This window comes from Melanerpes formicivorus, unplaced genomic scaffold, assembly GCF_026170545.1.
Source record: "Melanerpes formicivorus ecotype bairdi unplaced genomic scaffold, bMelFor1.0.p_v2 SCAF_1, whole genome shotgun sequence".
Classification (NCBI taxonomy): Eukaryota; Metazoa; Chordata; class Aves; order Piciformes; family Picidae; genus Melanerpes; species Melanerpes formicivorus.
In genome coordinates this window covers 68636972-68659638 of record NW_027142353.1, presented here as the reverse complement: position 1 = coordinate 68659638, position 22667 = coordinate 68636972, and the positions used below count along the sequence as shown (strand labels likewise).

Genomic DNA, 22667 nt, shown 5'->3' with positions numbered 1-22667 from the left:
GAGAAATGGGGAGAGAGGGGTCTGGAGCACAAGCCCTACAAGGAGAGGCTGAGGGAGCTGGGGTTGCTTAGCCTGGAGAAGAGGAGGCTCAGGGGTGACCTCATTGCTCTCTACAACTACCTGAAGGAAGCTTGTAGCCAAGAAGGGGTTGGTCTCTTCTCCCAGGCAACCAGCAGCAGAACAAGAGGACACAGTCTCAAGCTGGGATGTAAAATCTTCACACTGAGGTGTTTTATGAAGAATGATTGTCTTTTTATCTGCAGTATGTTCATGGGGCTCCTCAAGTGTAAACCACATTCTGAAGCCTGCACAAGTCTGCATAACATGAGCAGTAAAGCTCTAAAGTGATCATGGCAAGCCCCTGAGACCTGATGCTTTAAATGAAAGGAAAAACATTTCAGAGTCACAATTAAGATAGAAATCTCTGGATGATGTTCAAATCCTAGTCCTCAAAGACCACCCACCTTACTGGTGTATTGAGAGGACTTTAAAGAGCTTGTGCTGCTCCAAGTCAGTGAAATGGAGCACAAATTAGGTAGTGGATATACTGAGCTACCTCAGAAACCCAGCAGTGAATGCCTGCTGCTCCTTCCTAACAGTACTTTGGTGGCTGCCTGCAATGCTCCATTCTACAATGATGTGAGTGGCCAGAGGTTACACTTCGAGAGGAATGTGAACAATACAACTGCTGGGGCAGTGACACCCTTGTGAGTATCAACATGATGAGTCAGATCTACTGTCCTTCCTCCACAGCACAGCAACTCAAGATTTGTGTAACCTGTTTCATCCCAAAGGAATTCAGAGCACTCCACAAAGTATTTGGGTAGCATCCAAAAGCAAAACGTGGCCAGCTTGGGTCTGGAGCACAGAAGGGCTTTAGTGTGCTACACTGCTGAGAACTCCCCAGTTTAGGAGAGAAGGTGGAGGATACTTGGTACTGCAGAGGGAAAGGGTGGTCAAAGAGCTGCTCCTTGTACTGGAATTCAACCAAGAAAACACAGCACAGCCTGGATTTCTTCCAGTACCTTTACATATCTCAAAGCTGGCTGTAATTGAGGGAACCCTCTCTTGGACATGCAAATCACCTTTTGATCATGGAGATTACATGGAGAACTGAGATCCACCGGACCTGTCATCTCTGCCCACAGACACAGCAACTGCCCAGGGGGGTGGTGGAGAGTGGACAGCAAAGAGAGGCAGAGGCCGCTCAGCGCTGGCTCCCAGAGGCACATGGAAAGATCCCCTGGAATGTGACAAGGCTGTGAGCCAGGTGGAGCTACCATGAATGAACCAGGAACCTGGGCTACTCCAGCTTACTGGGGGGGAACATCACAGGGGACATCTCAGACTGGAGGCAGCAGCCCAGGACATCTCTCACTGACCCCCTCCCCAGCCCTTCCCCAAAGAAGGACCATGGGCTGGTAACTATCTCTCCTGCTCTCTCTTTCTCCATTCTCTCTCCCCCTCTCTCTCCCTTTTATTTCTTTCTCTGTTTTGTTTGCTCCATTCTCTCTCTCTTTAATAAATAGTCTCACCTTGATATATGACCTTGTTTGTGCCTTAATTTCACTCATGGGAACATTCAGAAGAGCCACATCTCCTTCCCAGCTTCCAGACTGAGACAGTAATGCTGAGGGACACAACTCTGGCTGCTTCCTCAGGCCATGGGGAGGAGAGGCATGACCAAGAGTAACTTCTTTGAACTACTCTAAATATAAAATGGAAGCAGAGAAATCCTCTGGAGATGCCTTGTTCTCCACAATCTCTGTGAAGATGGTCTAAGGTGACAAACTTAAACCTACCTGTCTAACTTTGGACACCCAAATTGGAGAGATAACCTAATGTTATCTAATTATCACAGCTGGTTAAGCATATCTTAACTATATATCATGCCCCCTAGGTCACTACCTTATCACCCTTTCAACTGCAATGCTCTGCTGCCCACCAAAGTCTGCAGTTTCTGTGTAGACCTTCTCTGCAGGAATTCCCTTGCTACATCCCTTGTGCATTAGGTATCCAAGTGGTCCCTGAGCAGGGTACATGGAAATACTTCAGGGTGGAATGAAATGTACAGTCCAAGCTCCCCCCATCTGAACTGTCTTAAAATGAAAAGTGGGCTCAGACACAGCTGGTTTTGTGCAATTACTGTGCTTCATTGGAAACACTGCCATTTCTGCTAAGAAATCAGAAGGAAGGAGTTCTTGTTGGAGGAGTAATTTTTACTGAGGAATACTTCTGTTTAACCAGCTGAGAGACTGCTGTTTGGCTTGTGACATCTGCTCTTGTGCAGTCCCTGTCAGTACAGGTGTTTGCTGTCTGTAGGTCCAATGTGCCTCTTTTAAGAACGCATGAACATTTGAACAGGGCTTCCTGGAGATTCCTGCCACACTTAAATATCCTTATGTGTGGCTGTAACTGAGAGTGGCCCTGCAGAGAGATCTTGCAAACTGCTGTGGTAGGAAGAGGCTTGAGGTCAGCTTGCTTGGCTTGTTGCCAGTTCTCACAGATTCTTCCATGCTTCTACCAATCCCTGTGACTTGTCTCCTAACTTTCAGCTCAGAGCATGAAGAAGAATCTGAAGCCAAGAGCAGCAGGTCACATCAGGACCGAATGTTTTCCAGTCCAGGAAAGGCATGGCCAGCTAAGGTTGTCTCCTGACTGTCAATGACTCTCCTTCTCTAGAGCCTTCTATCATCCTGGCACCTAGGACATTAGCTGTGGATCACCTGGGATCTAACTGTCTTTATCTGAAAGGAAAGCTCAGATGGAGGCTATCAGGATTTCAGACTGACAAGGTCCTTTGAAAGAGCATATCCAAAGAATCCAGCTTGGTTTCCCCCATTCCCCAGCCTTCCCTGAACCCCTTTTGTAACAGAAAGGTCTTGGCTTTTGACCTGATTCCAATCTGTTCCTGTTCTTGGGTACAATGCAGTGTGGGTTTCTCTGGCAGCCCTTCACTGCCTGGTGGAACTGGAACTTTCCCCTTAGCACAAGTAATGCTTATCTTTGCAGGCTGTGGGAAATGATCTTGGGACACTCCATTTCTGTACCTCTCTCCCAGAGGCAGTTTTGAAATAATGCTGACATCCTGAATAGAAAGGGGGAAAGCCTCTTAGGGTCAGCCAGAAAAATGTCTTAACAGCCACCCATCCCCACTGCAAGATACTCACACTTCTCAGCACAAAATGAAACCTTTTGGAGCTACAAGCCCAGCTCTGCAGTCCTGGTTTCTTCCATGGCAGGTTAATGTCAGGTACAAACTCTGATAGCCTTTGCTGCAGGCTGTATATCAGCAGGCTCCACTTTTTTCAGGTAAAAGACTGACTCTCATTCCTCTCTACAAGCAGTTCCTCTCTTCTTTCTTGGAGTTGGTGACACTACAAGAGTAATTATTTAACACCATCTCCCTATCTCTGGTTGGTTGCTGGCTGCCAGAGCACCACCTGAGGAGCCTGTTCTTTACACCTCTGGAATTAATTTAGCCCTTCTCTAGAGCTGGAGACAGAAAAATGAACTTTGTCAGTTCTTCCTCATAAGAAAGAAAAGAGAGAACCCCACTAGTGCTCCCTGGTGAAGCTTACCTTTCTGCCTCATTATTTGCATGTTTGGGGGTTCTGTGCCATCAACAATAATGAGCTGAATTTCCCTCCCATACCTGGCAAAGGCCTTCCTGTAAAATAGCCTCGCTGGGAACTGCTTTGCACAATGGTACCATCACTCATTTTAATCTGGTCTTCAGATCTTGCCTAGCCAACTAAAACTGCCAGCCTAATGAAGGATGACTCTGGGGGCTAAACATGTACAGTATTACAGGCCTGTTGTACAACACTACCGCCCCAAAATCTTCATTAAGAACCGATTCTGTTGCCTGGAAAACACAGGAGCAGAGGATTCACATGTTGTTCACCACTGGAGTGCTGTTCTGGTACTGTTGCTGTCAGCCTGGGTTGGTAGAGCCTAAGTTCCAGCTCCGTGGAGTCCCTGGGCTGTGCTGACAGGAAAGATGCTGCTAGGAAAGTCGGTTTCCCCACGCAGAGGATGAACTCTCTCGGATGAGCACCAAGTGTGGAACAAAAGAGCCTGAAGCCCAGAGGAGGGAGGGATGATGACATTACTTTCAGCTTTTTCATAGAAGAGACTTTTCAACTGCCTGAACAATCTCATTATGCAACTTGGCTCTTCTGTCCTCATTGTGTGTACCTCTGAATTCATCCAGCCTCATTAGAAGCAATGAGATCAGTGAGGAAAAAATTCATGAGGCAGCATTTACCATTTGAGAAGCATCTGACCAAAACTGCACAAGTCAGAACTTCTAGGGTGGCCTGAGGACCTGTGCAGTGCTTTTGCTAACCAGTTTCTAAAGGGGATTTTTGTTCACCATGAGCAGGAAGTATAGAACACTCCTACATGTATGAAAAAAAGCCCAAACCTTCTAGAAGACCTAGTTTCTTTATGGGAAGAACCACAGGCAGGAGGCTCCAGCCCTTCTCTGAATTTAGCAATTTATGGCTCAGCTTTCAGTCATTCATGATATAAAGAATCTGCTGTGATGCACTACAGCTCCTACTGAAATAAAACACCAGGCATAGAAGAACCAAATTGTTCCTGCCCTTGTCCTTGGGATCTTCATACAAGACCAAGTGCAGAGTCCTGCATCTGGGTCGAGGCAATCCCAGGCACAAATCCAGGCTGGGCAGGGACTGGCTGGAAAGCAGCCCTGAGGAGAGAGACTTGGGGGTGCTGGTGGAGGAGAAGCTCACCAGGAGCTCTCAGTGTGCACTTGCAGCCTGCAAAGCCAATCAGATCCTGGGCTGCAGCAGGAGAAGTGTGGCCAGCAGGGCAAGGGAGGTGATTCTCCCCCTCTGCTCAGCTCTGGGGAGACCCCACCTGGAGTACTGTGTCCAGCTCTGGAGCCCCTATTACAGGAGGGATCTGGAGGTGCTGGAAGGTGTCCAGAGAAGGGCCACAAGGATGAGCAGAGGGCTGGAGGACCTCTCCTACAAGGACAGACTGAAGGAGTTAGGGCTGTTCAGTCTGGAGAAGACCTAATTGTGGCCTTCCAGTATCTGAAGGGGGCCTACAGGAAGGCTGGGGAGGGACTGCTCAGGATCTCAGGTAGTGATAGGACTAGGGGGAATGGAATGAAGCTGGAGGTGGGGAGATTCAGGCTGGAGGTGAGGAGGAAGTTCTTCCCCATGAGAGTGGTGAAGCCCTGGAATGGGTTGTCCAGGCAGGTGGTTGGGGCCCTGTCCCTGGAGGTGTTTAAGCCCAGGCTGGCTGAGGCTGTGGCCAGGCTGATCTAGTGTGGGGTGTCCCTGCCCATGGCAGGGGGGTTGGAACTGGCTGATCCTTGTGGTCCCTTCCAACCCTGACTGATACTGTGATACTGTTGCTTGATGCACCAGCAAGCAAAGCTCATTTTCCACAGAGGAGTCCATCCTCAGAAAAAGAGTCATGCTTGGCAAATGATTGCATTTGGGGTTGGAAAACCACTCCAGGATGTTAAACAACACCAGAATCTGAATCTGGCCAGCGTCCCAAGGCCATTCTCACCGTTAGACTGATCCTTGGCAGGCTCTTGGTCAGACCCAGCAGTACTTCTACACAGAGAGAGTGATTGCCCATTGGAATGGGCTGCCCGAGGGGATAGTGGAGTCACCATCACTGGAGGTGTTCAGGAGGAGGCTTGATGGGGTGCTTGGTGCCATGGGTTAGCTGTTTAGGTGGTGTTGGATGATAGCTTGGACACAATGATCTTGAAGGTCTCTTCCAACCTGGTCTGGTCTATTCTATTCTATTCTATTCTAATCTATTCTACTCTACTCTACTCTACTCTACTCTACTCTACTCTACTCTACTCTACTCTACTCTACTCTACTTTGCCACACAATTCCTGGACACAATGTAGAGGCAAATTTGGTCAGGCACCTCCTCAAGAGGCCAGCTGAGGCATTCAGAGAGAGAAAAGGCAAGTTGTTTCCCTGAGGTCTTTGCAAACTGAGTTTTCACAAGCAAGAGAGGGAGATAACTAGGCTGTTGTCCCATCTGATACCAAGGCTGGCTCAGGGCAACAAACAAGGTGTGCTTTCATCTACATGAGACAGAGAGACAGAACCAGCCATCTTAAATAAGCAAACACTGGTGCCAAGCTAAGAGGGGACTTAGAGGGGGAAAATTCCCTTTGTTCATCCCATGGAAAAGAGATGCAAGGCTCAGTTCTGCTACTGCAGATCAGTTCCTTCCCACCCCTGAGTCTGCTGACAGCCCAAGTGGCAGCTGTGCTGTTGGGCTCTTTGCAGCAGGCAGGTTACACACAGGCACAACTGCTTCCTGAAGGCTGGGGCTTTTCTACTGTCATTCTTGTATGGGAAATCTTCATGCAGGACTGCACTGTTGGTATATTTTTATGTGTTTGTGGCCAAGAAGAAGAAACCCAAACAGGTAAAGAGACAACAAGAAGACAAGTTAACTCCTTGGAGGCATGGGGCCGGGCAAGTCACCGTTGCTTACAGGGAGAGCTTGCAACACTTGTGTGCTTACAGGCTGCAGACAGATGTTACCCTTAACACTGGAAGAAGCCTTTCACTTTTAAGACTTCCACAGAGCTAAGTGGAAGGCAAGTTTTCCCTTCAAAAAATGACAATGGACACAAAATTCTAGTCATTAAAAATAAAAGTTAACCTTCTGGTTCTGAATCCACTGAAAACCCCTTCCAACTCTCACTCACTACCAGGATGTGACAATGGCAGTATTTGTATCACTCACTAAATAGTTTTAGTGGTGTTAAAAGGAGAGGTGAAGAGGTCAGTCAGAAAACATGATCACACCTTACTTTGTTTTGAAGTGGCAATGTGGTAAGCTTCATTGAGAGCCCAGTTGAACACAGCACAGTGAAAAGCTGGGCCCAAGGATCCACATCAGAGGCTGTGACTGTTCCAGCAGATGTAGCAGTTGTGATGGTTACCATGACTGAGACAAAAATGATGTTCCTCTTATGCTGGAGAGTGTGCTTTGAGCCAACAGAATGGAGCTTTGCCACAACCTGTGGCTTTTTGCACTGTAGCCAGTGCACAATCTGGAACTCTGGGCCCTGGGTTTAGAAAGTCCATGCCAGAGAGCCGGGTCACGGACCCTACAGCAGTGAGCTTTGAAAGAGAGTCTGAGCATTAGTGCATGTTGTTACTGCAGATGCTGGGCTGAAGCCCTTCAGAACCCAGAGCATGTGTCCAGCACAGTACATCTCCCAGGACCTTTTGATTTCTACCTCAATTTGGTCCTAAAGGCAAGCTCCAGAAATTCCGTGGGTTAGGATAGGATAGGATAGGATAGGGTAGGGTAGGGTAGGGTAGGGTAGGGTAGGGTAGGGTAGGGTAGGACAGGGTAGGACAGGATAGGATAGGCTAGGCTAGGCTAGGGTAGTATAGGATAGGATAGGATAGGACAGGATAGGATAGGATAGGATAGGATAGGATAGGATAGGATAGGATAGGATAGGGTAGGATAGGGTAGGCTAGGCTAGGCTCTCATTATCATCCTTGGACACTTTAGGTGCAGCCTACAAAAATGTACCAGTTCCAGAGTGAGGCTGACTTGCCCTTTGCCATGGTAACAGAGGAGAGGGAAAACTGAAGCAGTGTACTTTTGCACACAAAACATATTACTCATTGTGAGAGCACAGCAATTTGTCAGGCTGCTTCATTCAGTCATAGGCTAGGCTCAGTGGGCCAAATTTTGCACATAGTTGCCTCCCAAGAGGAGCAAAACACACAGCCTTGAGCCCTTCTCAAAGAGCTCAGTCATTTTATGTGTTTTAGGTGAAAGAGCAATGAATGGCAATCTAGAGAGCAGGCAAACACAGGCACTTATCCAGCCCTTGCAGAAAAGGGCTTTTCTGTCTAAAATTGCCCAGCAGTTGACTTTGTTTCAAAATACTGAAAGTGCTAACTCTGGAGCCTCTGCCACACTGCTCATTTCATTACTAGATGGCTGTTATGAGACCAGCAGCCCTTTCTGCTGACTGTAGGGGTCTCCAACTGCAGAAATTGGACATCTGTTTGATATTAGTATTGCATTAGAAAAGTAAATCTCCACTCCCCTGGCTTTCTTGTGGGCTCTGACACATTCCACTTCAATGACAAAGGTCCCTTGAGCAAGCAGTGATTTGACAGGGTGGGAGGCACTCCTGCAGTGAAACTGACAAATGGCTTCCATGAAAAGTTGAAGCACCCTCAGGAAGCAGACAGACTCTCTGCATGGATGTCAAACTGCAACACATCTGTGTCAACCCCAAAAAATCTTCACCAAATAACTGAATGTGGATGTGGCATCATGGTCTTGCACAAGAAACCACAGCAAAGTGAGGATCACAGCAGGTTGTACTCACACAGGGAAGCAGGCTACAATAAAGCAGCATGTTCTTGACCTTCTGAGCAATTTCTGCTTCCTTCCTTAACAGAAGTGGGAGCTCCTAGTGGGCTGCATCCAGTCATTCCAGTGGAAATTTGAGAGTAAATGACCCTCTCTCATGCAAGTTTGCCAAGCCCAGGCTGGTAGCAGCACTATTCACCAGCCCAGAGCTCACAGAGGAGCACACTCCAACAACGCTTCAAAGCATGCTGGTGGTCAAGGTGATACTATATGGTAATAGCTCCTTTCACTCAAGGATCTCCAAATACTTTACAGATGTGAACAGAGAAGTGCAAAGTGGAATTTCCCAGCCCCACTTTGTAAAAACAGTTTTTTGGGGGCTATCTATGTTGAACAATTCATCATGGCTAAGGGAAATACAAAGGCCGGGGCAGGGGCCTCAGGAACTCGATTCCCACTACTTGGATGAAAACATTAGACATGACATCACCTCCTCACAAGATAAGAGTTCATTGTTTCATGGCTGAATGTCTTCTCCCTTCAATACAGAGATTAGCTCATGTAAACTAAACACAAGAAAAAGCAGCCAAGCCTTCCTCTGCAGCACCAAGCACAGAAGAGGCAAATTGTCTCCCTGGCGCCGTCACTGACCTCGCAGGACCAGTGGGGTGCTATGAGCTTTGGCTTCAACACCACAAGCATAAATCTCAGAGACAAATTTGTGGTGGCTGAAGCCATCATCTGGGTTCTCATTCTATTGTTCCCATTCTGTCATCAACACCAACACTGCAATATCCCTGTGGTGTCCTGGCCAGAAGGAAGCAGGACTGTTTCCTCGAGGTATTAGTGAGTGACTACAATCAAAACAATCAAAGCCCTGCAAATCAGCTCTGACAGCTCTTAAATCTTTTCTACTTGTAGAGCTTCTTGTGATTCCTAGCTGTTTCTTACCCAGTTTCTAGCTTCCACAAAATTCCCCCCCCCATGAAAACTCACAAGTTTCTAACATACTACTACACTGTCACTGACTTCCACTTCAGTCAGGCTTTCCTGTCAAACACAAAGGACAAACCAGAGCCCAGACAAAAAATTATCTTCTCTGCACTCCTCCTTGGGTATCTTTGATCCATCAGGCAAGGCAGTGTTACTGTGCTCATACCCACAGACACAGGAGCTATAGCACTAGCAAGTCTTCACACAGTAAGTAGGCAGCTGGGGGGGTTGATGTGCTGGCTGGCCGTGGTACAGGACATGCTGCTGAACAGCACAGGAGACACTCCTGCATCAGCAGCATTGCTGCACAGTCACCACATCAACAGCTGCTGAAACTCTCCATGACACACTGATTTCTCTCAAGACTTGGCTCATCAGCTGTGACTGAATGACGTGCTGGATCTTCATCATTTCAGTCCCTGTTTCCTAGCCATCTGGGCAGACAGACCATCTGTGAAGACTTGCTTCTGGGTGGATGGGTAGGTGCTGTCCTTAGACACTGGATGGGACAGCTCCTCCCTCAAGGGTACAGGATGAACTGTGAGCTGAGGACAAACGTACCAGCCACTCCCTTCCATTTATGGAGGAACACACACACACATGCAGCCAGCTGGAGACACAGAAAGAGGGAAGATCTACCATAACCCCTTCAGCTGTGAACAAAAGATGGGTAGCAGCCTGTAAATCACGTGCAGGCTGCAGCTCTGCTACTCTATCAGTATCATCTGCTGCTTTAGCAAAGACAAAACCAAGGCAGGAGCCTGGGGCTTTCATAGTCTTCCTTTTTTTCTTTAACAGCTGTTCTGACTTTCATTCTCATGGTAACCTCTCCAGACACTCATGGAGATATTAATATACTTCCTTTTTTTCTTTTCCAGAAAGAGGAACTCAATGCAGCACAAGAGCTGCACCTCGTAGCGCTGAGGTTGTCGCTCTGCTCCTCTGCTGCATCAGAGACCTCCTTACTCACTCCCAGCTGTGGGTAAGAATGTAAATGTGCCCTTGGTCTGTCTCACCATTACCAACACAGTGCTTATAGCCCTGGCCTTCTCACTCTGCAGACTTAAATGCCAGCAAGGAAGCTCCTACTCTTTACACAGCAACAGCAGGCAGTCTGCAGCGTCGCACAGACACCGCCGTGCGGAGTAACGTGCCATTTCCACTCAGGTGATCCCCTTCGCAGGGCTGCAAGACAGGAACTTCCTCTACAAAATACAAACAGCCCGAAGTTTAGATTCTGCCCCTGCTGAATGAGGCTCAGAAATGTGTGATGGAGGCCAGACACGGCCCACAGGGCATACATTTGACACCTCTGGCCTACATGGACAGGAAATGCTTATAAATAATCAGTCCCATTTCAGTTCTCTGAAGACAAACATTTGTGCTTAAGCACAAAGAGTAATTTGTGGCCCACCCAGGAGACTTGCATTTCAATGCCCTTTCTTTGCTTGGGTGATCAGTTACACTGATGTCTATTTCAGGAGTTGCAGTTTGTTCTCCAAGGGAAGCAGCCCAGAGGAGCCATGCTCACATCCACTTACTTGTTGGTAACTGCCTGCATGAACTCATCAATCAGCTCGTCGTACTGCTGCCCGCGAACCCGCTTGTGTTTCAGTCCAATATAGAGTGGATCACTCAGGAGAGCCTAGGACACAAAGCAATTTTGTTGACAGCTTCTCTTCCATGGATGGACAGAGACTTATGTCCCAGCCTACCCAAAAAGTTTGTCTGTTGTGGTTGGAGTAATTGCACTTACTCTGCAGCTCTTCCTGAGATGAGTGCTTCCATAAGGATCTATGGACTATCTTTTCATGTAGATAAAGTCACAGGGATGTCATGCTTCTTGACTGCCACAGGACATGGAGCTCTATATCCCCAGAATCATAGACTCATAGAATGGTCCAGGCCAGAAGGGACCTCCAAAGGTCATGCAGTCTGACCTCCCCGCAGCCAGCAGGGACATCCCCAATTAGATCAGGTTGCCCAGGGCCCCGTTGAGCTTCACCTTGAATATCTCAACCACCTCCCTGGGCAACCTGTTCCAGTGTTCTACCACCCTCACAGTAAAAAACCTGTTCCTAATATCCAACCTAAATCTGCTCTTCTTCATCTTAAAGCCATTGCCCCTTGTCCTGTCACTGCAGGCCTTTGTGAACAGACTCTACCCCATCCTTCTTGCAGGCCCCCTTCAGGCACTGAAACAGCTCTACCAAGACTTCCTGAGACAGTGCCTCATGCCTACTGGATAGAACTTATCTTACATGGGGAGTGTTTACTGTTTGCTCAGCACTAAGGTTACCAGGAAAGCTCTTGACCATAAACATCACTTTGAGCAATGAAGATCGCCTGAAGTAACTTGCCAGGGGTCATTAGGCCTTTAAGTGACAGCCCTGAGTTGACCAGAACCAGTGATCAGATTCCAAGAGGTTCCCAAGCCCTGCAGCTACCTAGCACTCCCCTCAGTTATGTGCAGGTGTCAAGAGAAGCTATTCTCATACAACAGGATAGTTTCTTTTCTGCCTCCTGTTAGGAAAACAGAACCAGTCCCAGGCTGGTTCCATCAGTCAGGAGCCCTAAGCCACCTCAAAAGGCCTGTGTCAGCATGGAAATAGGACATATTTGGGGGGAAATCACAGGACAAACAGTGGCAGGAGACAGGTGGGCCAGCACCTCTGTCAGTCACTGCAAAGCAACTCTGCTTCCCTTCCAGTTTCAGGAACTGAATCACTCACATGAGAAGGGGATGAGCCTTCTCCAGCCTATTCTCCTGCTGCCACATGGGCCCTGCATGTTGTCAGGTATGCCACAGCCACATCTCTTTTTACAGCCACAGCTGTTTTCCTGTAGAAAGATGAAAGAGGCTTTCCTCTGAGTGTGATACATGAACTGCTCAGGGCCATGAAGCACAGAGCAAACCCATCTGCAGGACTTGCCTGGTTGCTCCTATAGCACCTTGTGCTCTGAGGCTGGGTCATGGAGCATGAAGCTCTCTCACAGGCAAGCTGAGAGATTATAAGCTCAGAGAAGACTAATTTGTTGAAAGAGTACACAGAGTATTCTGAGCTGTCAGAAAGGCTGGGCACCAATGCTCAGAATGTAGCTCAGCTGATCCCTTTACCCCACTGTACCTGGGGCTCCTCTGTCAGCCACAGTCACTCCAGGCTCACCATAGGCTGGCAGCCTGGGATGAACAGGAGCAGTGCCTAAAAGAGGTGTCTTCTTTATGTACTGACAAGTGAGTTTACTCAAGTGGCAGAATGCTCCTAGGACATGCTTAGGTGTCCTGCTTTGACTTAGAACAGAAGAAGTTCTCTTTGGTGACTATGTTTCAGGTCTGTCTCTTCTAAATAGCTGCACCTGATGAAGCTCATGGCTTGTTTTCACACAGCATCTGCTGCTAGTAGTGACAATGCTCCATGGTTAGAGTTACACCAAGGATTGGTGTGCAGACCTTGTGTACTGGTTTGGGAGGAGTGGACAGGACAAGTCACCCTGAACTGACCAATGAGGTACTCCATTCCATGGATGTTGTGTTTGGTATAAGCTGAGCAATCACAAGGGTCAAGGCTCTTCTTCAGTGGCTGGCATGCAAGGAGGACTCTTTTCATTCTGCCTTTGATCCTGACCCCTGAGTTCCTGGATCCAGTTTCTATCTGCTACTGAGTCTGTGACTTCCCCAGTGCCTGCCACAGCATCAGTGGGGATGGTGACTCACTGCCATCAAGAGGCTTAGGCTTGATCTTGGGTTTGTATAGATCTTAATGATTTCATTTTATTGTTATTATTTTCCTTAGTTTTAGCTCCCAGTTCCTAACTTTTTCTCCCTATTCTCTTTCTCTTCCCTTTGGGAAGGGAGAGGGGTTAACAGAGAGCACTTCTCACTCATTCAGTGCTCAGCCCAGCCCTAACCCTTGGCACCAGGGTTCAGTTGAGCTGTGTTTATGCAGATAAGAAAGCCACTCAAACCAATGCTTTATGTTGTGAGGAAATATGTTGTTCATGTTGCTGGAAAAAGGCAACTGCTGTATCTTAATCCCAGATGTGGAAATTGCCTCCACAGAGAAGTTCCTGGACACATAAGCTAGTTACACTTGAACTTGGGCAGAAGCAAAGTGGCCAAGTGACTCTGTGAGTCCCTTTCCCTGACACCATCTGACCCTTGGAGATGCCTGAAGATCATTGGTGCTACTTTGGATTTTAATGTCCCCTGGATGCTGAGATAAGAATGATCATGCATGGTCAGGAGCTGCTCGTGGCAAGGGAAGTGCTTACATCCAGGTCCCCCTGGAGGGGAGCTTCAGCTGGAGGGCTCAGAGCATGCACACACTCAGTGGCAGGCAGACCAGCATGGAGGAGTAGGAAGAGCTGAAGGTGAAGGAAGAGATGAAAGACTCCAAGTACAATGCTCCATTGATTGGAAATTCCAAGAAGCGTCAGACTGAGTCTTATGTCCTGCCTTAGCCTCAGAGGGTCCAGACCCAACAGTTCCCACTTTTCAGGCAAGACCACAGATCAGGCAGAGCACACCCTATATTCCATCAGTCCATGAGAGACCTCTGTACTAAAGGGATACAATAATCCTGGGACCAGGGACACAAGAGGTAATTGGGAATATCACCCCAGGTGTCACCTGTGGCCACTGATTTTGCTTTCATTCTCCTCAAGTGTTCCATGTGTGAAACACTTGGAGCTGGAATAGGAATGGAACACAAAAATCCAGCTTTCCAGTGAGCACAGGGATGTCTGAAAATGTCAGTGCAATTCTGTCTTCAGACACAAACTCAAAGCCCTTCTGCCCCAGGTCTGTTACTTCTCTCAAGAAAGACGTGTTTGGTGTGCCTGGGGTCAAGTGAGGCACAAGTACATCTTCCAGAAGTGTACAAGGCCAGGCCATCACAAACTGCTATAGATGTTCATGTTAAAAAGGACTTCCTCACAGATGTCCATTCTGGCACTGCTAGAATGTTGCACTTCAGCTTTTCTGTGCCAGAGTCATAAGGCAACAATCTGCAAACAGATGGAGCCCTCTTGTCTGCTTATCATGAGCAGTGAAGTGTGCCATTGGCAATACACTGAAATGAATCATTCCCAAACCACCCACCAGGGATTCTCCATTTTCTAGAACAAAGTCAGGTCTCTGCAGACTCTCTGCCTGCTTTCTCCTAGTTACCAGAGGAAGAATAAATCTGGGATTTCCTGCACAAACTCTTCCAGCTCACCTTGCTACGCCAAAGGGTGGAGCTGAACCTTCAGCTCCAACTGGCAACACTTTGAGGCTTCTCACCAGGGGACCGTGCAGCTATTCAGTGTTTATTTCAGTCACCCCGTAAGAGCAAAAGTTTCTTGAGCATCAAATAGGACTGAAACTTGCCCACATCCCTGCAGTGCTGTCTAGCCATCCTCTCATCTTGGATGTCCCTGGCTTTGCATCCACCTTTAGGGACCTGGCTCAGATAAGCATTTAGCTCAATCCCTTCTGCCCTCTGACAGTCTTATGGGAAAACATAAGTCTTACCTCATTGTCTGTGCCAACATCCAGCAGGACAGGGAGACACTGTTGTGGGTGAACTCCACCACAAGCTGTGTACAAGGCAAGCTTCCCCACCGGGATACCCATGCCATAACTTCCCAGATCTCCTAAGCCGAGAATCCTCTCTCCGTCTGTCACCACGATAGCCTAGGAGGAGCAGAAGAGACTGTTACATGGTGTTGCCCAAAGGCCTCCAGTCAAAACCAGCTCCACTGTCTTCACACCAGTCTAATTCTGCAGTTGCATTGTGAGGCCATGGTAGCCAGCTGTTGGTGACAGAGAGATGTCAGCATTGGGGGGTAGATTGGTTGATGGGCAGATGCTCACAGTGTGAGAGACCAGCAGCTCCACTTGCCGACACTTCAGTGCACTTGTAGCAGAGCCCAAGCAGCACAGTGTTCTGTGCATCTTTTTCTGGGAATAAAGCTTTGTAAAGAAGGGAAGGAATTGCCCCTGTGGGAGCAGCAAGCTCATGTCTTCATATTGCTGCAGAGTAGCCAATGGAAGGAAACAAAACAAAGCTCATTATAACTGGGTGCCTTTGCCTCTGACTGCCCACTGACTGCCAAGGCAGGTAGGCAGAAGCCATCCCCAAGGGGAACAGCATGGCCTGTGGCATGGCTCACACACTCTGTGTTTAATATCAGACCTTTGACTCCACCCACTTGGGAGTTAAGCAATTGCAGTTCAACTGTGCAGCTGGCCTCTTGCATTCCAGCAGTACTGTCATGTGCTACCCTCACTGGAATCTCTGCTCCATAATTTGAGGTTTTTCCCATTTCTTTGTGACAAGAAAGAAAATAAAAGCCTGCTTACTCCTGTCCAAACTGGAAGCCTGAAGCTGAGCTCTTCAACCCACAGAGCATATCACTGAGACCTTAGAAGGCAAACGGCCAAGCAGGTCTGACTGAACCTCTCCGATCTGAGCTCACTCTGTCTGCTGGTTTTGTCCCCAAGGCCAGGCACTTTTTGGGGCAGTTGTCAGGCAGTTGGGGCAGGAATATACTGGACTCTAGTCCCACTGTGGGAGAAAAGCTGTAAATACAATACTCAACTTCAACTTCTAGCACTGTGCCAGCACTTCAGAGTACAGTGGGCTCACATCAGATGGTTCATCAGACTGGGGGGGAACAGAAGTGCACAGTCTAGATTGGATTTCAAAGGAGAAGACTGCAGAGAAGTTCTCTATTGGCTGATCTGCAAAGTTAAGGTCAAACTTAGGACACAAGACATGCACATGGATGTGCTTTAGTGAGAAACAAGACTGGGAGATTAGAAGCTAACTCAATAAAGGGACTTCCTTGAGGAGGGGAATTGGTTGATTGCTGTGATGAAGAAGGATTTAGTTGCCTAGGAATGGAATAAACCTCTTACAGCATTTTCCCATTTCAGGAAGAATCCTACTGATCTGTTTCAGTGTATTTTCTTATTCAGCATAAACTATTTACAGATCCCAAGATTATTTTCTCCCTCAACCTAAGCCACTGCTTGTAAGGGCACAGCAGAATTCCATTACACTGCATTGCTCAGGAATAAGCCTGAGGAGAAACTACAGATACAGAGGATGCATTATCTGGTTTGCCTTTACAACTACTTGGCCCAAACACCTCTCTAGTGGTTTGAGGCATGGCACATTCCAGGAGTGTAATGCACATGACAGTGACAAGCAGCATGTAAGAGGGATTGGTTCTGAATGGTTCTCCTACAGGTAGGATATTTGGGGTGGTGCTGCTGCCTTTATTTTTTTTGTCACTAGGAGTTAAAATTCCTAAAAGTGATGCTCCAGGTGAAGGTCTGTTGAACTAAAAGGACTGCACATCTCTCCTTAAGCCACAGGCTGGACAATCTCCACTGTAGGAAATGCAGCCATGGTTGTGACACACTTATCCACCGCTGGTTTTGGACATTTTCCTCTTTGTGTTTCCTTCTGAGTCAATGTGCAGTGTCAGTGATGGGAAAGTCTCCTTTTGGGTGGGCTCCATCTGTTTCTGGGGGTGAGCTCACTTCTTTACCACACCCAGAGGATGCAGTTGGGACTGGAAGGCAGTACTGGGAACAGGGAAAGCAGCAAGCACATGCACTGCTGCAGGTTCATCCTGAAACTGATGCCAATGATCTGAAGAAGAGTTAAAATCCCAACTGTGCAGAGAATGGTTCAGTTTTTAAATGAAGTTCTAATGAAGCAAGAATTTGTCTGGAGCACAGATCCCCTTAAATCCAAACAACTAAGAGTTTTCAGGGAAGCCAGAGAGGAAATTTCTTCAGCTTAAATGTGTTGAATTCCACAGGTACCAAAGCTACCCAAGGTAACACTGAAAAATACAGGAGAACAGAAAATCCAGCACAAGAGAGACCCATTCCTGTCTGCACCAGAGAGCAGAAAGTGGACTCACATTTGTTTGTAGCTCTTTGGATGTAAAAAGCAAAGGGGCAAAGGAAAAGCAGGAAGTTTCAGTGGGTACCTGATGTACATGACAATTATGCTTTAATTGCTCACACTCATGTGATCAGAACTCAACAAACAGTCCATTAATCTCTGGCTGAGCAGGCCAGATCCCTCACTCTGAAGCACTGCTCTAACAGCTAGGGCCCTGCTTTTCACTGCCAGCTGGGCTACACATTTTCCTGATGACTCCAGGCAAGTCTGTGGCTAAAAGAGAGGTGTGCAGCTCAAGCTGACCTCCTCTCACTGGTTTCTAACACATCTTTGTTAGCTGGTGGTGAGAGACAGAAACATCCAGAGTGCAACTCCTGCTTCCAACAGCTGTTTTGGGAAGGGATGAAAAGGCCACTTCTCTTTGAAGATGCTCATCTCCCTCTTCATTGATCACTTCAGACGTACTCACAAGCTGAGATCAGGCACCAAGTCTTCAGGCAGCTGAGACTAACTGAGACGATTCTGGATACAGGCTGTATGTAACTGGTTCAGTTTTGCAGCTCCTAAGTATGAGACAACACAGAGGCAAGTGCCTGCTGCTGGTGTTCCCAGCTCTCTGCACTGACTGCATGAGGTCAGCCTTTCTAGGATGAACTGAAACTGGGCCCCGAGTGCACCACCAGCAAATGCTCCCTGGGAGGGTGAGCCTGCACAGCCTTGCAGAGCAGAAATCCTGACAGGGATTCAAGTTGCTGAGGGCACTCCTCAGGGTGCACAACCTATGGAAGGAGGGAGGGAGGACAGGAATGTAGGAAGGCCAGCCCAGGAGCTTGCAGGACAGCAGACTTGTCTAGGAATGGGAGAGATGCCTTCTACATTACTTTCACTGAAAGATGGTTTGAACCCTTACCTGTCACTGCCCAGAATGACACCCTAGCAGGACACACCCTGTATGAGTGCTGTCGTTCCCCCTGCTCTAACTGGGCCTTCACACAGAAAGGAGCACAAGATTAAGGAACCAGAGAGGAAATCAGCAAGGGGAGGCAGCCATGAGGGCTGGCAACACCTGTTCAGTGTTTCTTCATGGCAGAATTCATTAGCAACCCTGAAAGTGGGGCACAGACACACACTCATGTAAGTACACTCAGAAGCAGCTTCTTCTCACTTTCTTCTCCCAGCACTCTGATTCTTTCAGAGCAGCCCAGCTCTGAAAGGTGGGGCATATTAGAGCTTGGCTGAAGCTCTGCTAAGCTTAGCAGAGAACCCTTCCAGCCCCTCCAGACAGAGCATCCAGGCCTACCACACAGCTCTCCCATTTCCATAGGAAATGCTGCTGCCACAAAGCATTAGAAACCACAAAGCACAAGGTGGGGCAGCAGCTCCAGGTATTTTTCTCACTGTCTTTAATGGGGCTCACTCTTGTTGGTGTTCCTTGTGACCCCAGACTTCAAACAACGAGGTCCCTCCAGGGACTTAGGTGCAGCCCGGGTGCCTCCTTACTCATCTCAAAACCTCAAGTGTTCCAGTGTCTGCCAGTTGAGGCATGGAGAAGTCTGAGTACAAACACAGAGGGAACCCTATGGTACAGAACAGTGATACTGATGAAATGAGATGCCTTTGCAGTCTGGCAGCCACGGAAAGCAGATAGTCTGAATCTCTTCCACGGACTGCTGCCCCCCCTGTGGGCTCTTTGGATGCCAGAGGGGGCTGTTCAACAGCAGTCTCTAATCTTTCTGTGCCAGTTTCCCCATCTGCAAAAGCATCTTGATTTGCCATAATGAGCTCTGCTCCCAGTCCTAACTCAGAAACCAGTGGGAACACTGGATTCTTTGGACAGAGCAAGGACAAACTATCCAGTTTACATCTGTTCTGCATGGTTCCAGAGACAAGGCCACAGCACTAGGATTACTTTTTCTGGAAACATGTTAAATTCCCTTTTTTGTTTCATTTAGAAATGGAAAATGCTTGCAAGATTTTCTCAGCTGCCAAACCTTTGTTCCTGGAAGAAGGAGCTCACTGACAGAGGACCAAGCTCTGTCAATAGGCAGGGAAGTGCCAGCACATGCTCTTTCAGACTGACAGGCGGAGGTGACTGGCAACTCCTGTCTCAAATGTTGACTTTATGTCATGCCAGGGACTCACCCAGCCCCGAGCCTTAGTGAGAAACACTTCACAAGATCACTTTTTGGGTGGAGCTTCAGTCATATTTTCAGCTGCTGGATATCAAACATCATTTGCTGAGCTGCCAGTGAGCTGGATGCTGCATGACTCACTGCATTTGGGAAGAGGTTCTACAACCAAGTCAGTTACAGAGGTATCTTAAAGAGCTTTGGTACATCTAACAAGTTTCAGGCTAGACACAGAATTCTCCCCCACACATATTTCTTCCTTCTTTGCCAGGGCCTCTACTCAGTACATAGTCATTATAGTTCACCCTCTTTTTATTGCCCAAGGTCCTGCTACCTTTGAAAGAGATGTTCTTGAGGCCATACACAGATGACAGAGTCTCTGATGTCCAGCCACTAGCCAGGAGGCTCTCTGAGGAAGGCAGCATTTCTTTCTTATCCTTTAAAACAGACAGTTCTGTAAATAATGCCAAGCAGGTCCATCCATATCCCATCTTCCATCCATCTCTCTGAAATTTCCCAGTCCACATACATGCCACATACCTTAATATTTTCTTCAGGCCAAGAGTTTAGCATTGTTGCAATATGGCCTTTGTCATGGATGCTGATAAACAACCCCCTAAGAACAGGAAAGAAACAAAAACAGAGGAAAAAGAAGCCTTGTCATAAAATCAGTAACTCCAAGATAAAGGAAACCAGGTGAAACCTGACACTGCAGGGAAGGGAGCTATTGTGCACAAAGCCAGGCTCTTCACTGCCATGCAGAGGAGACCTCAGGGGGCTGCTAATAACAAGTTTAGGTCTCCTTTCAGAACCCCAAGGCTCAAGAGCTTTAATAGCAATTCAGGCAACTTCAACTGGTGTTGCACATTTCACCCTTGTACAACAACTTTGCTTCAGGGAGCAAACTCTGCTTCAGTGCAGAAAGGCCTCCTAGTTAAAATGATCCTGATAAATGCAGGGGGGAGTGTGTGATGTTTTACCTTACACCTTGTTACACCTTCTTTCCTGGGAAGCTTACTGCTGGCAGGTCACTGAGAGCATGATCCTTCTTGCCCAGCAGTGTCTATGGCCATTGCAGAGTGACACATTTCAGCTCCCACCTCAAGTCAACAGAGCTCCAACTGGATGCAATTAGATCAGCACTTGCCATGGCATTTGCTGTGACCAAGCCAAACCTGACCTTGCAGTACTGTTTTTCTGACCCAGTCACCACATGAAAAATAGCAAAAAGCATGAGAAGTGCAACAGAAAATTAACTGTTTGGAAGAAAACTCAGTTTGGAGTATTTGCATGGACAGTAGCATTACCTGATTGCACTAAGGCTGGTCACTTCTCAACTCATCACTTCTCAGCACAAAGGTCTTCAAGTTTTAAATGACAATGCCTTCTATTTAGTAGAATTAGGAACTGGAAGACAGAATTCTTGAGGCATGTTTTAGACCTGTGGCCTACACTTCTCCTCTTTGCTGTTAGCAATAAAAGCAGTCTCCTTAGCAGAGATCCTTCCAATACCCAGCAGAATGTTATTCCCAGGAACTGATCTCTCCTTCCAGGGAGTTGTAGCCTCAAAGAAACAACCTCCTCCCTATCTGTCTCAGGGGAAATTGTTTATGTTGCTCACAATGCTCTCTCTGATTGCAGACACCAAGGGCTCTCATGCAAGGACTGCTCTTGGCAGGTGGAGACCCCCATTTTCCTGCTCACTAAAAGTGGAGTTGAGCCAGTGATTAGCACCAGCTGGAACAACAGAGCAATGCATTTTTGCTGGTCACATCTCTCTCCTATCACTCAGCCCAGGTAAGTTTGGATCTGATCATGGTTTGAGGTTCTGATGTGAAACACTGGGTAGAGAAAGCTTTAAAACAACCTCTGTTGTAAGCACACTTGAGTGCTGAATAACAAAACATAACTGAGCCACTCCCTACAGCAAGGACTTTTCTTACCTGACTCTGCTGGGGGCCAGGTCTATTCCCACAGTTAACTGTGGGAGTCCTAAGGAGAAAGCCCTGACTTCAGCACTGGTCAAGTTGCAATCACACAGAAGGATCAGAAATGCAGAAAAAACCCCAAACCAAACCCCAAAAGTTTCACTCATTCAGCATAATTCCTCACAACTCTGCCCAGGAGCCAACAGGCTACACGTGGCCTGTCGGAGGCAGGACTCACAAGATGTTGCTCTTCCTCAGAAGGGGACACCCCACTGCTGCCAGCTCTCTTTAGAGGATACTTACCAACCATGGCTTAACAGCACCAATCAGTAACATCACTGCAGACACATCCAGATGCCACATGCTTTACAAAAGAATCCTACTGTTTTAATGTAACTGCTTTAATTTTCCAGCCATACTAAAGGCACCTATGGCTGAAGCGTCTAGTTGTGTGTCTCATACAATCAGAATGCAGAATTAACCAGGTTGGAAAAGGCCTTTGAGATCATTGAGTCCAACCTATCACCCAACACCATCTGTCACCAACTAAACCATGGCACCAAGTGCCACATGCAGTCTCTTCCTAAACACCTCTAGTGATGGTGACTCCACCACCTCCCTGGGCAGCACATCCCAATGGCCAATCTCTCTTTCTGGGAAGAACTTCTTCCTAATATTCAGTCTAAACCTCCCCTGGTGCAGCTTGAGACAGAAGTCAGTTTCATGCAGGACCAAGAAGACTGCAGCACATCAGAGGCATGCTTACATATGGCATTGTCATCAACAGGTGTAGGAGAATCACAGTGCACCTTGTAAGTACTTTCTAACCTGAGAGTGTTGAAAGGACTCCACCAGCTATTCATTTATCCTTTGAAAGACATCCAGGGCTCACAGGAGACACTGAAACCAGGCTACCTACAGCCCATCAGCCCTGTGGCCTGATGAACTGCTAGTTGTTTCACACCCAGTGGAAAGGGCAGATACACACTGCCTCTGAAGAGCTTCTGACTCTGACTGTTGTCTTGGGAGGGCAGTGGGTTGGTTTATAGCAGTAGAAAGAGTTCAGCCTGGGTCTTCCAAAATCTGATGGCTCTCCCCATGTTACCTGGGAGAAGGGCTCTCACACCTATCATCACCACAGCATGTTTTGGCTGAAGAACTGGCTTGGCTTAGCTAGCTAGGTAGGTGACTGAGAACCAAGCATGCAGAGGCAGCTCTCTCAGCATTTGTGTTCCCTTCCTCAGTATCATGTTTGGTTGTTGTTAATCAGTGTGTACTGGCTTCTGTGGATAATTTGCTGAAAACAAAGTGGCTATGACACACATTCACTCTCCTTTCCAAAC

General features: G+C 47.6%; 1 protein-coding gene across 3 annotated transcripts in view; it reads right to left on the bottom strand.

Moving 5' to 3' along the window:
- ME3 (malic enzyme 3) overlaps window positions 1-22667 on the bottom strand; it is a 130822-nt gene that overhangs the window by 19111 nt on the left and 89044 nt on the right. For all 3 annotated transcript variants that reach the window (XM_068145903.1, XM_068145919.1, XM_068145911.1), the window contains exons 5-7: window positions 19937-20012; window positions 14876-15037; window positions 10902-11005 (exon numbers count right to left, since the gene is read on the bottom strand). In XM_068145903.1, coding sequence (XP_068002004.1) covers window positions 10902-11005; window positions 14876-15037; window positions 19937-20012 — 342 coding nt within the window. The remainder of the gene's footprint in view (window positions 1-10901; window positions 11006-14875; window positions 15038-19936; window positions 20013-22667) is intronic.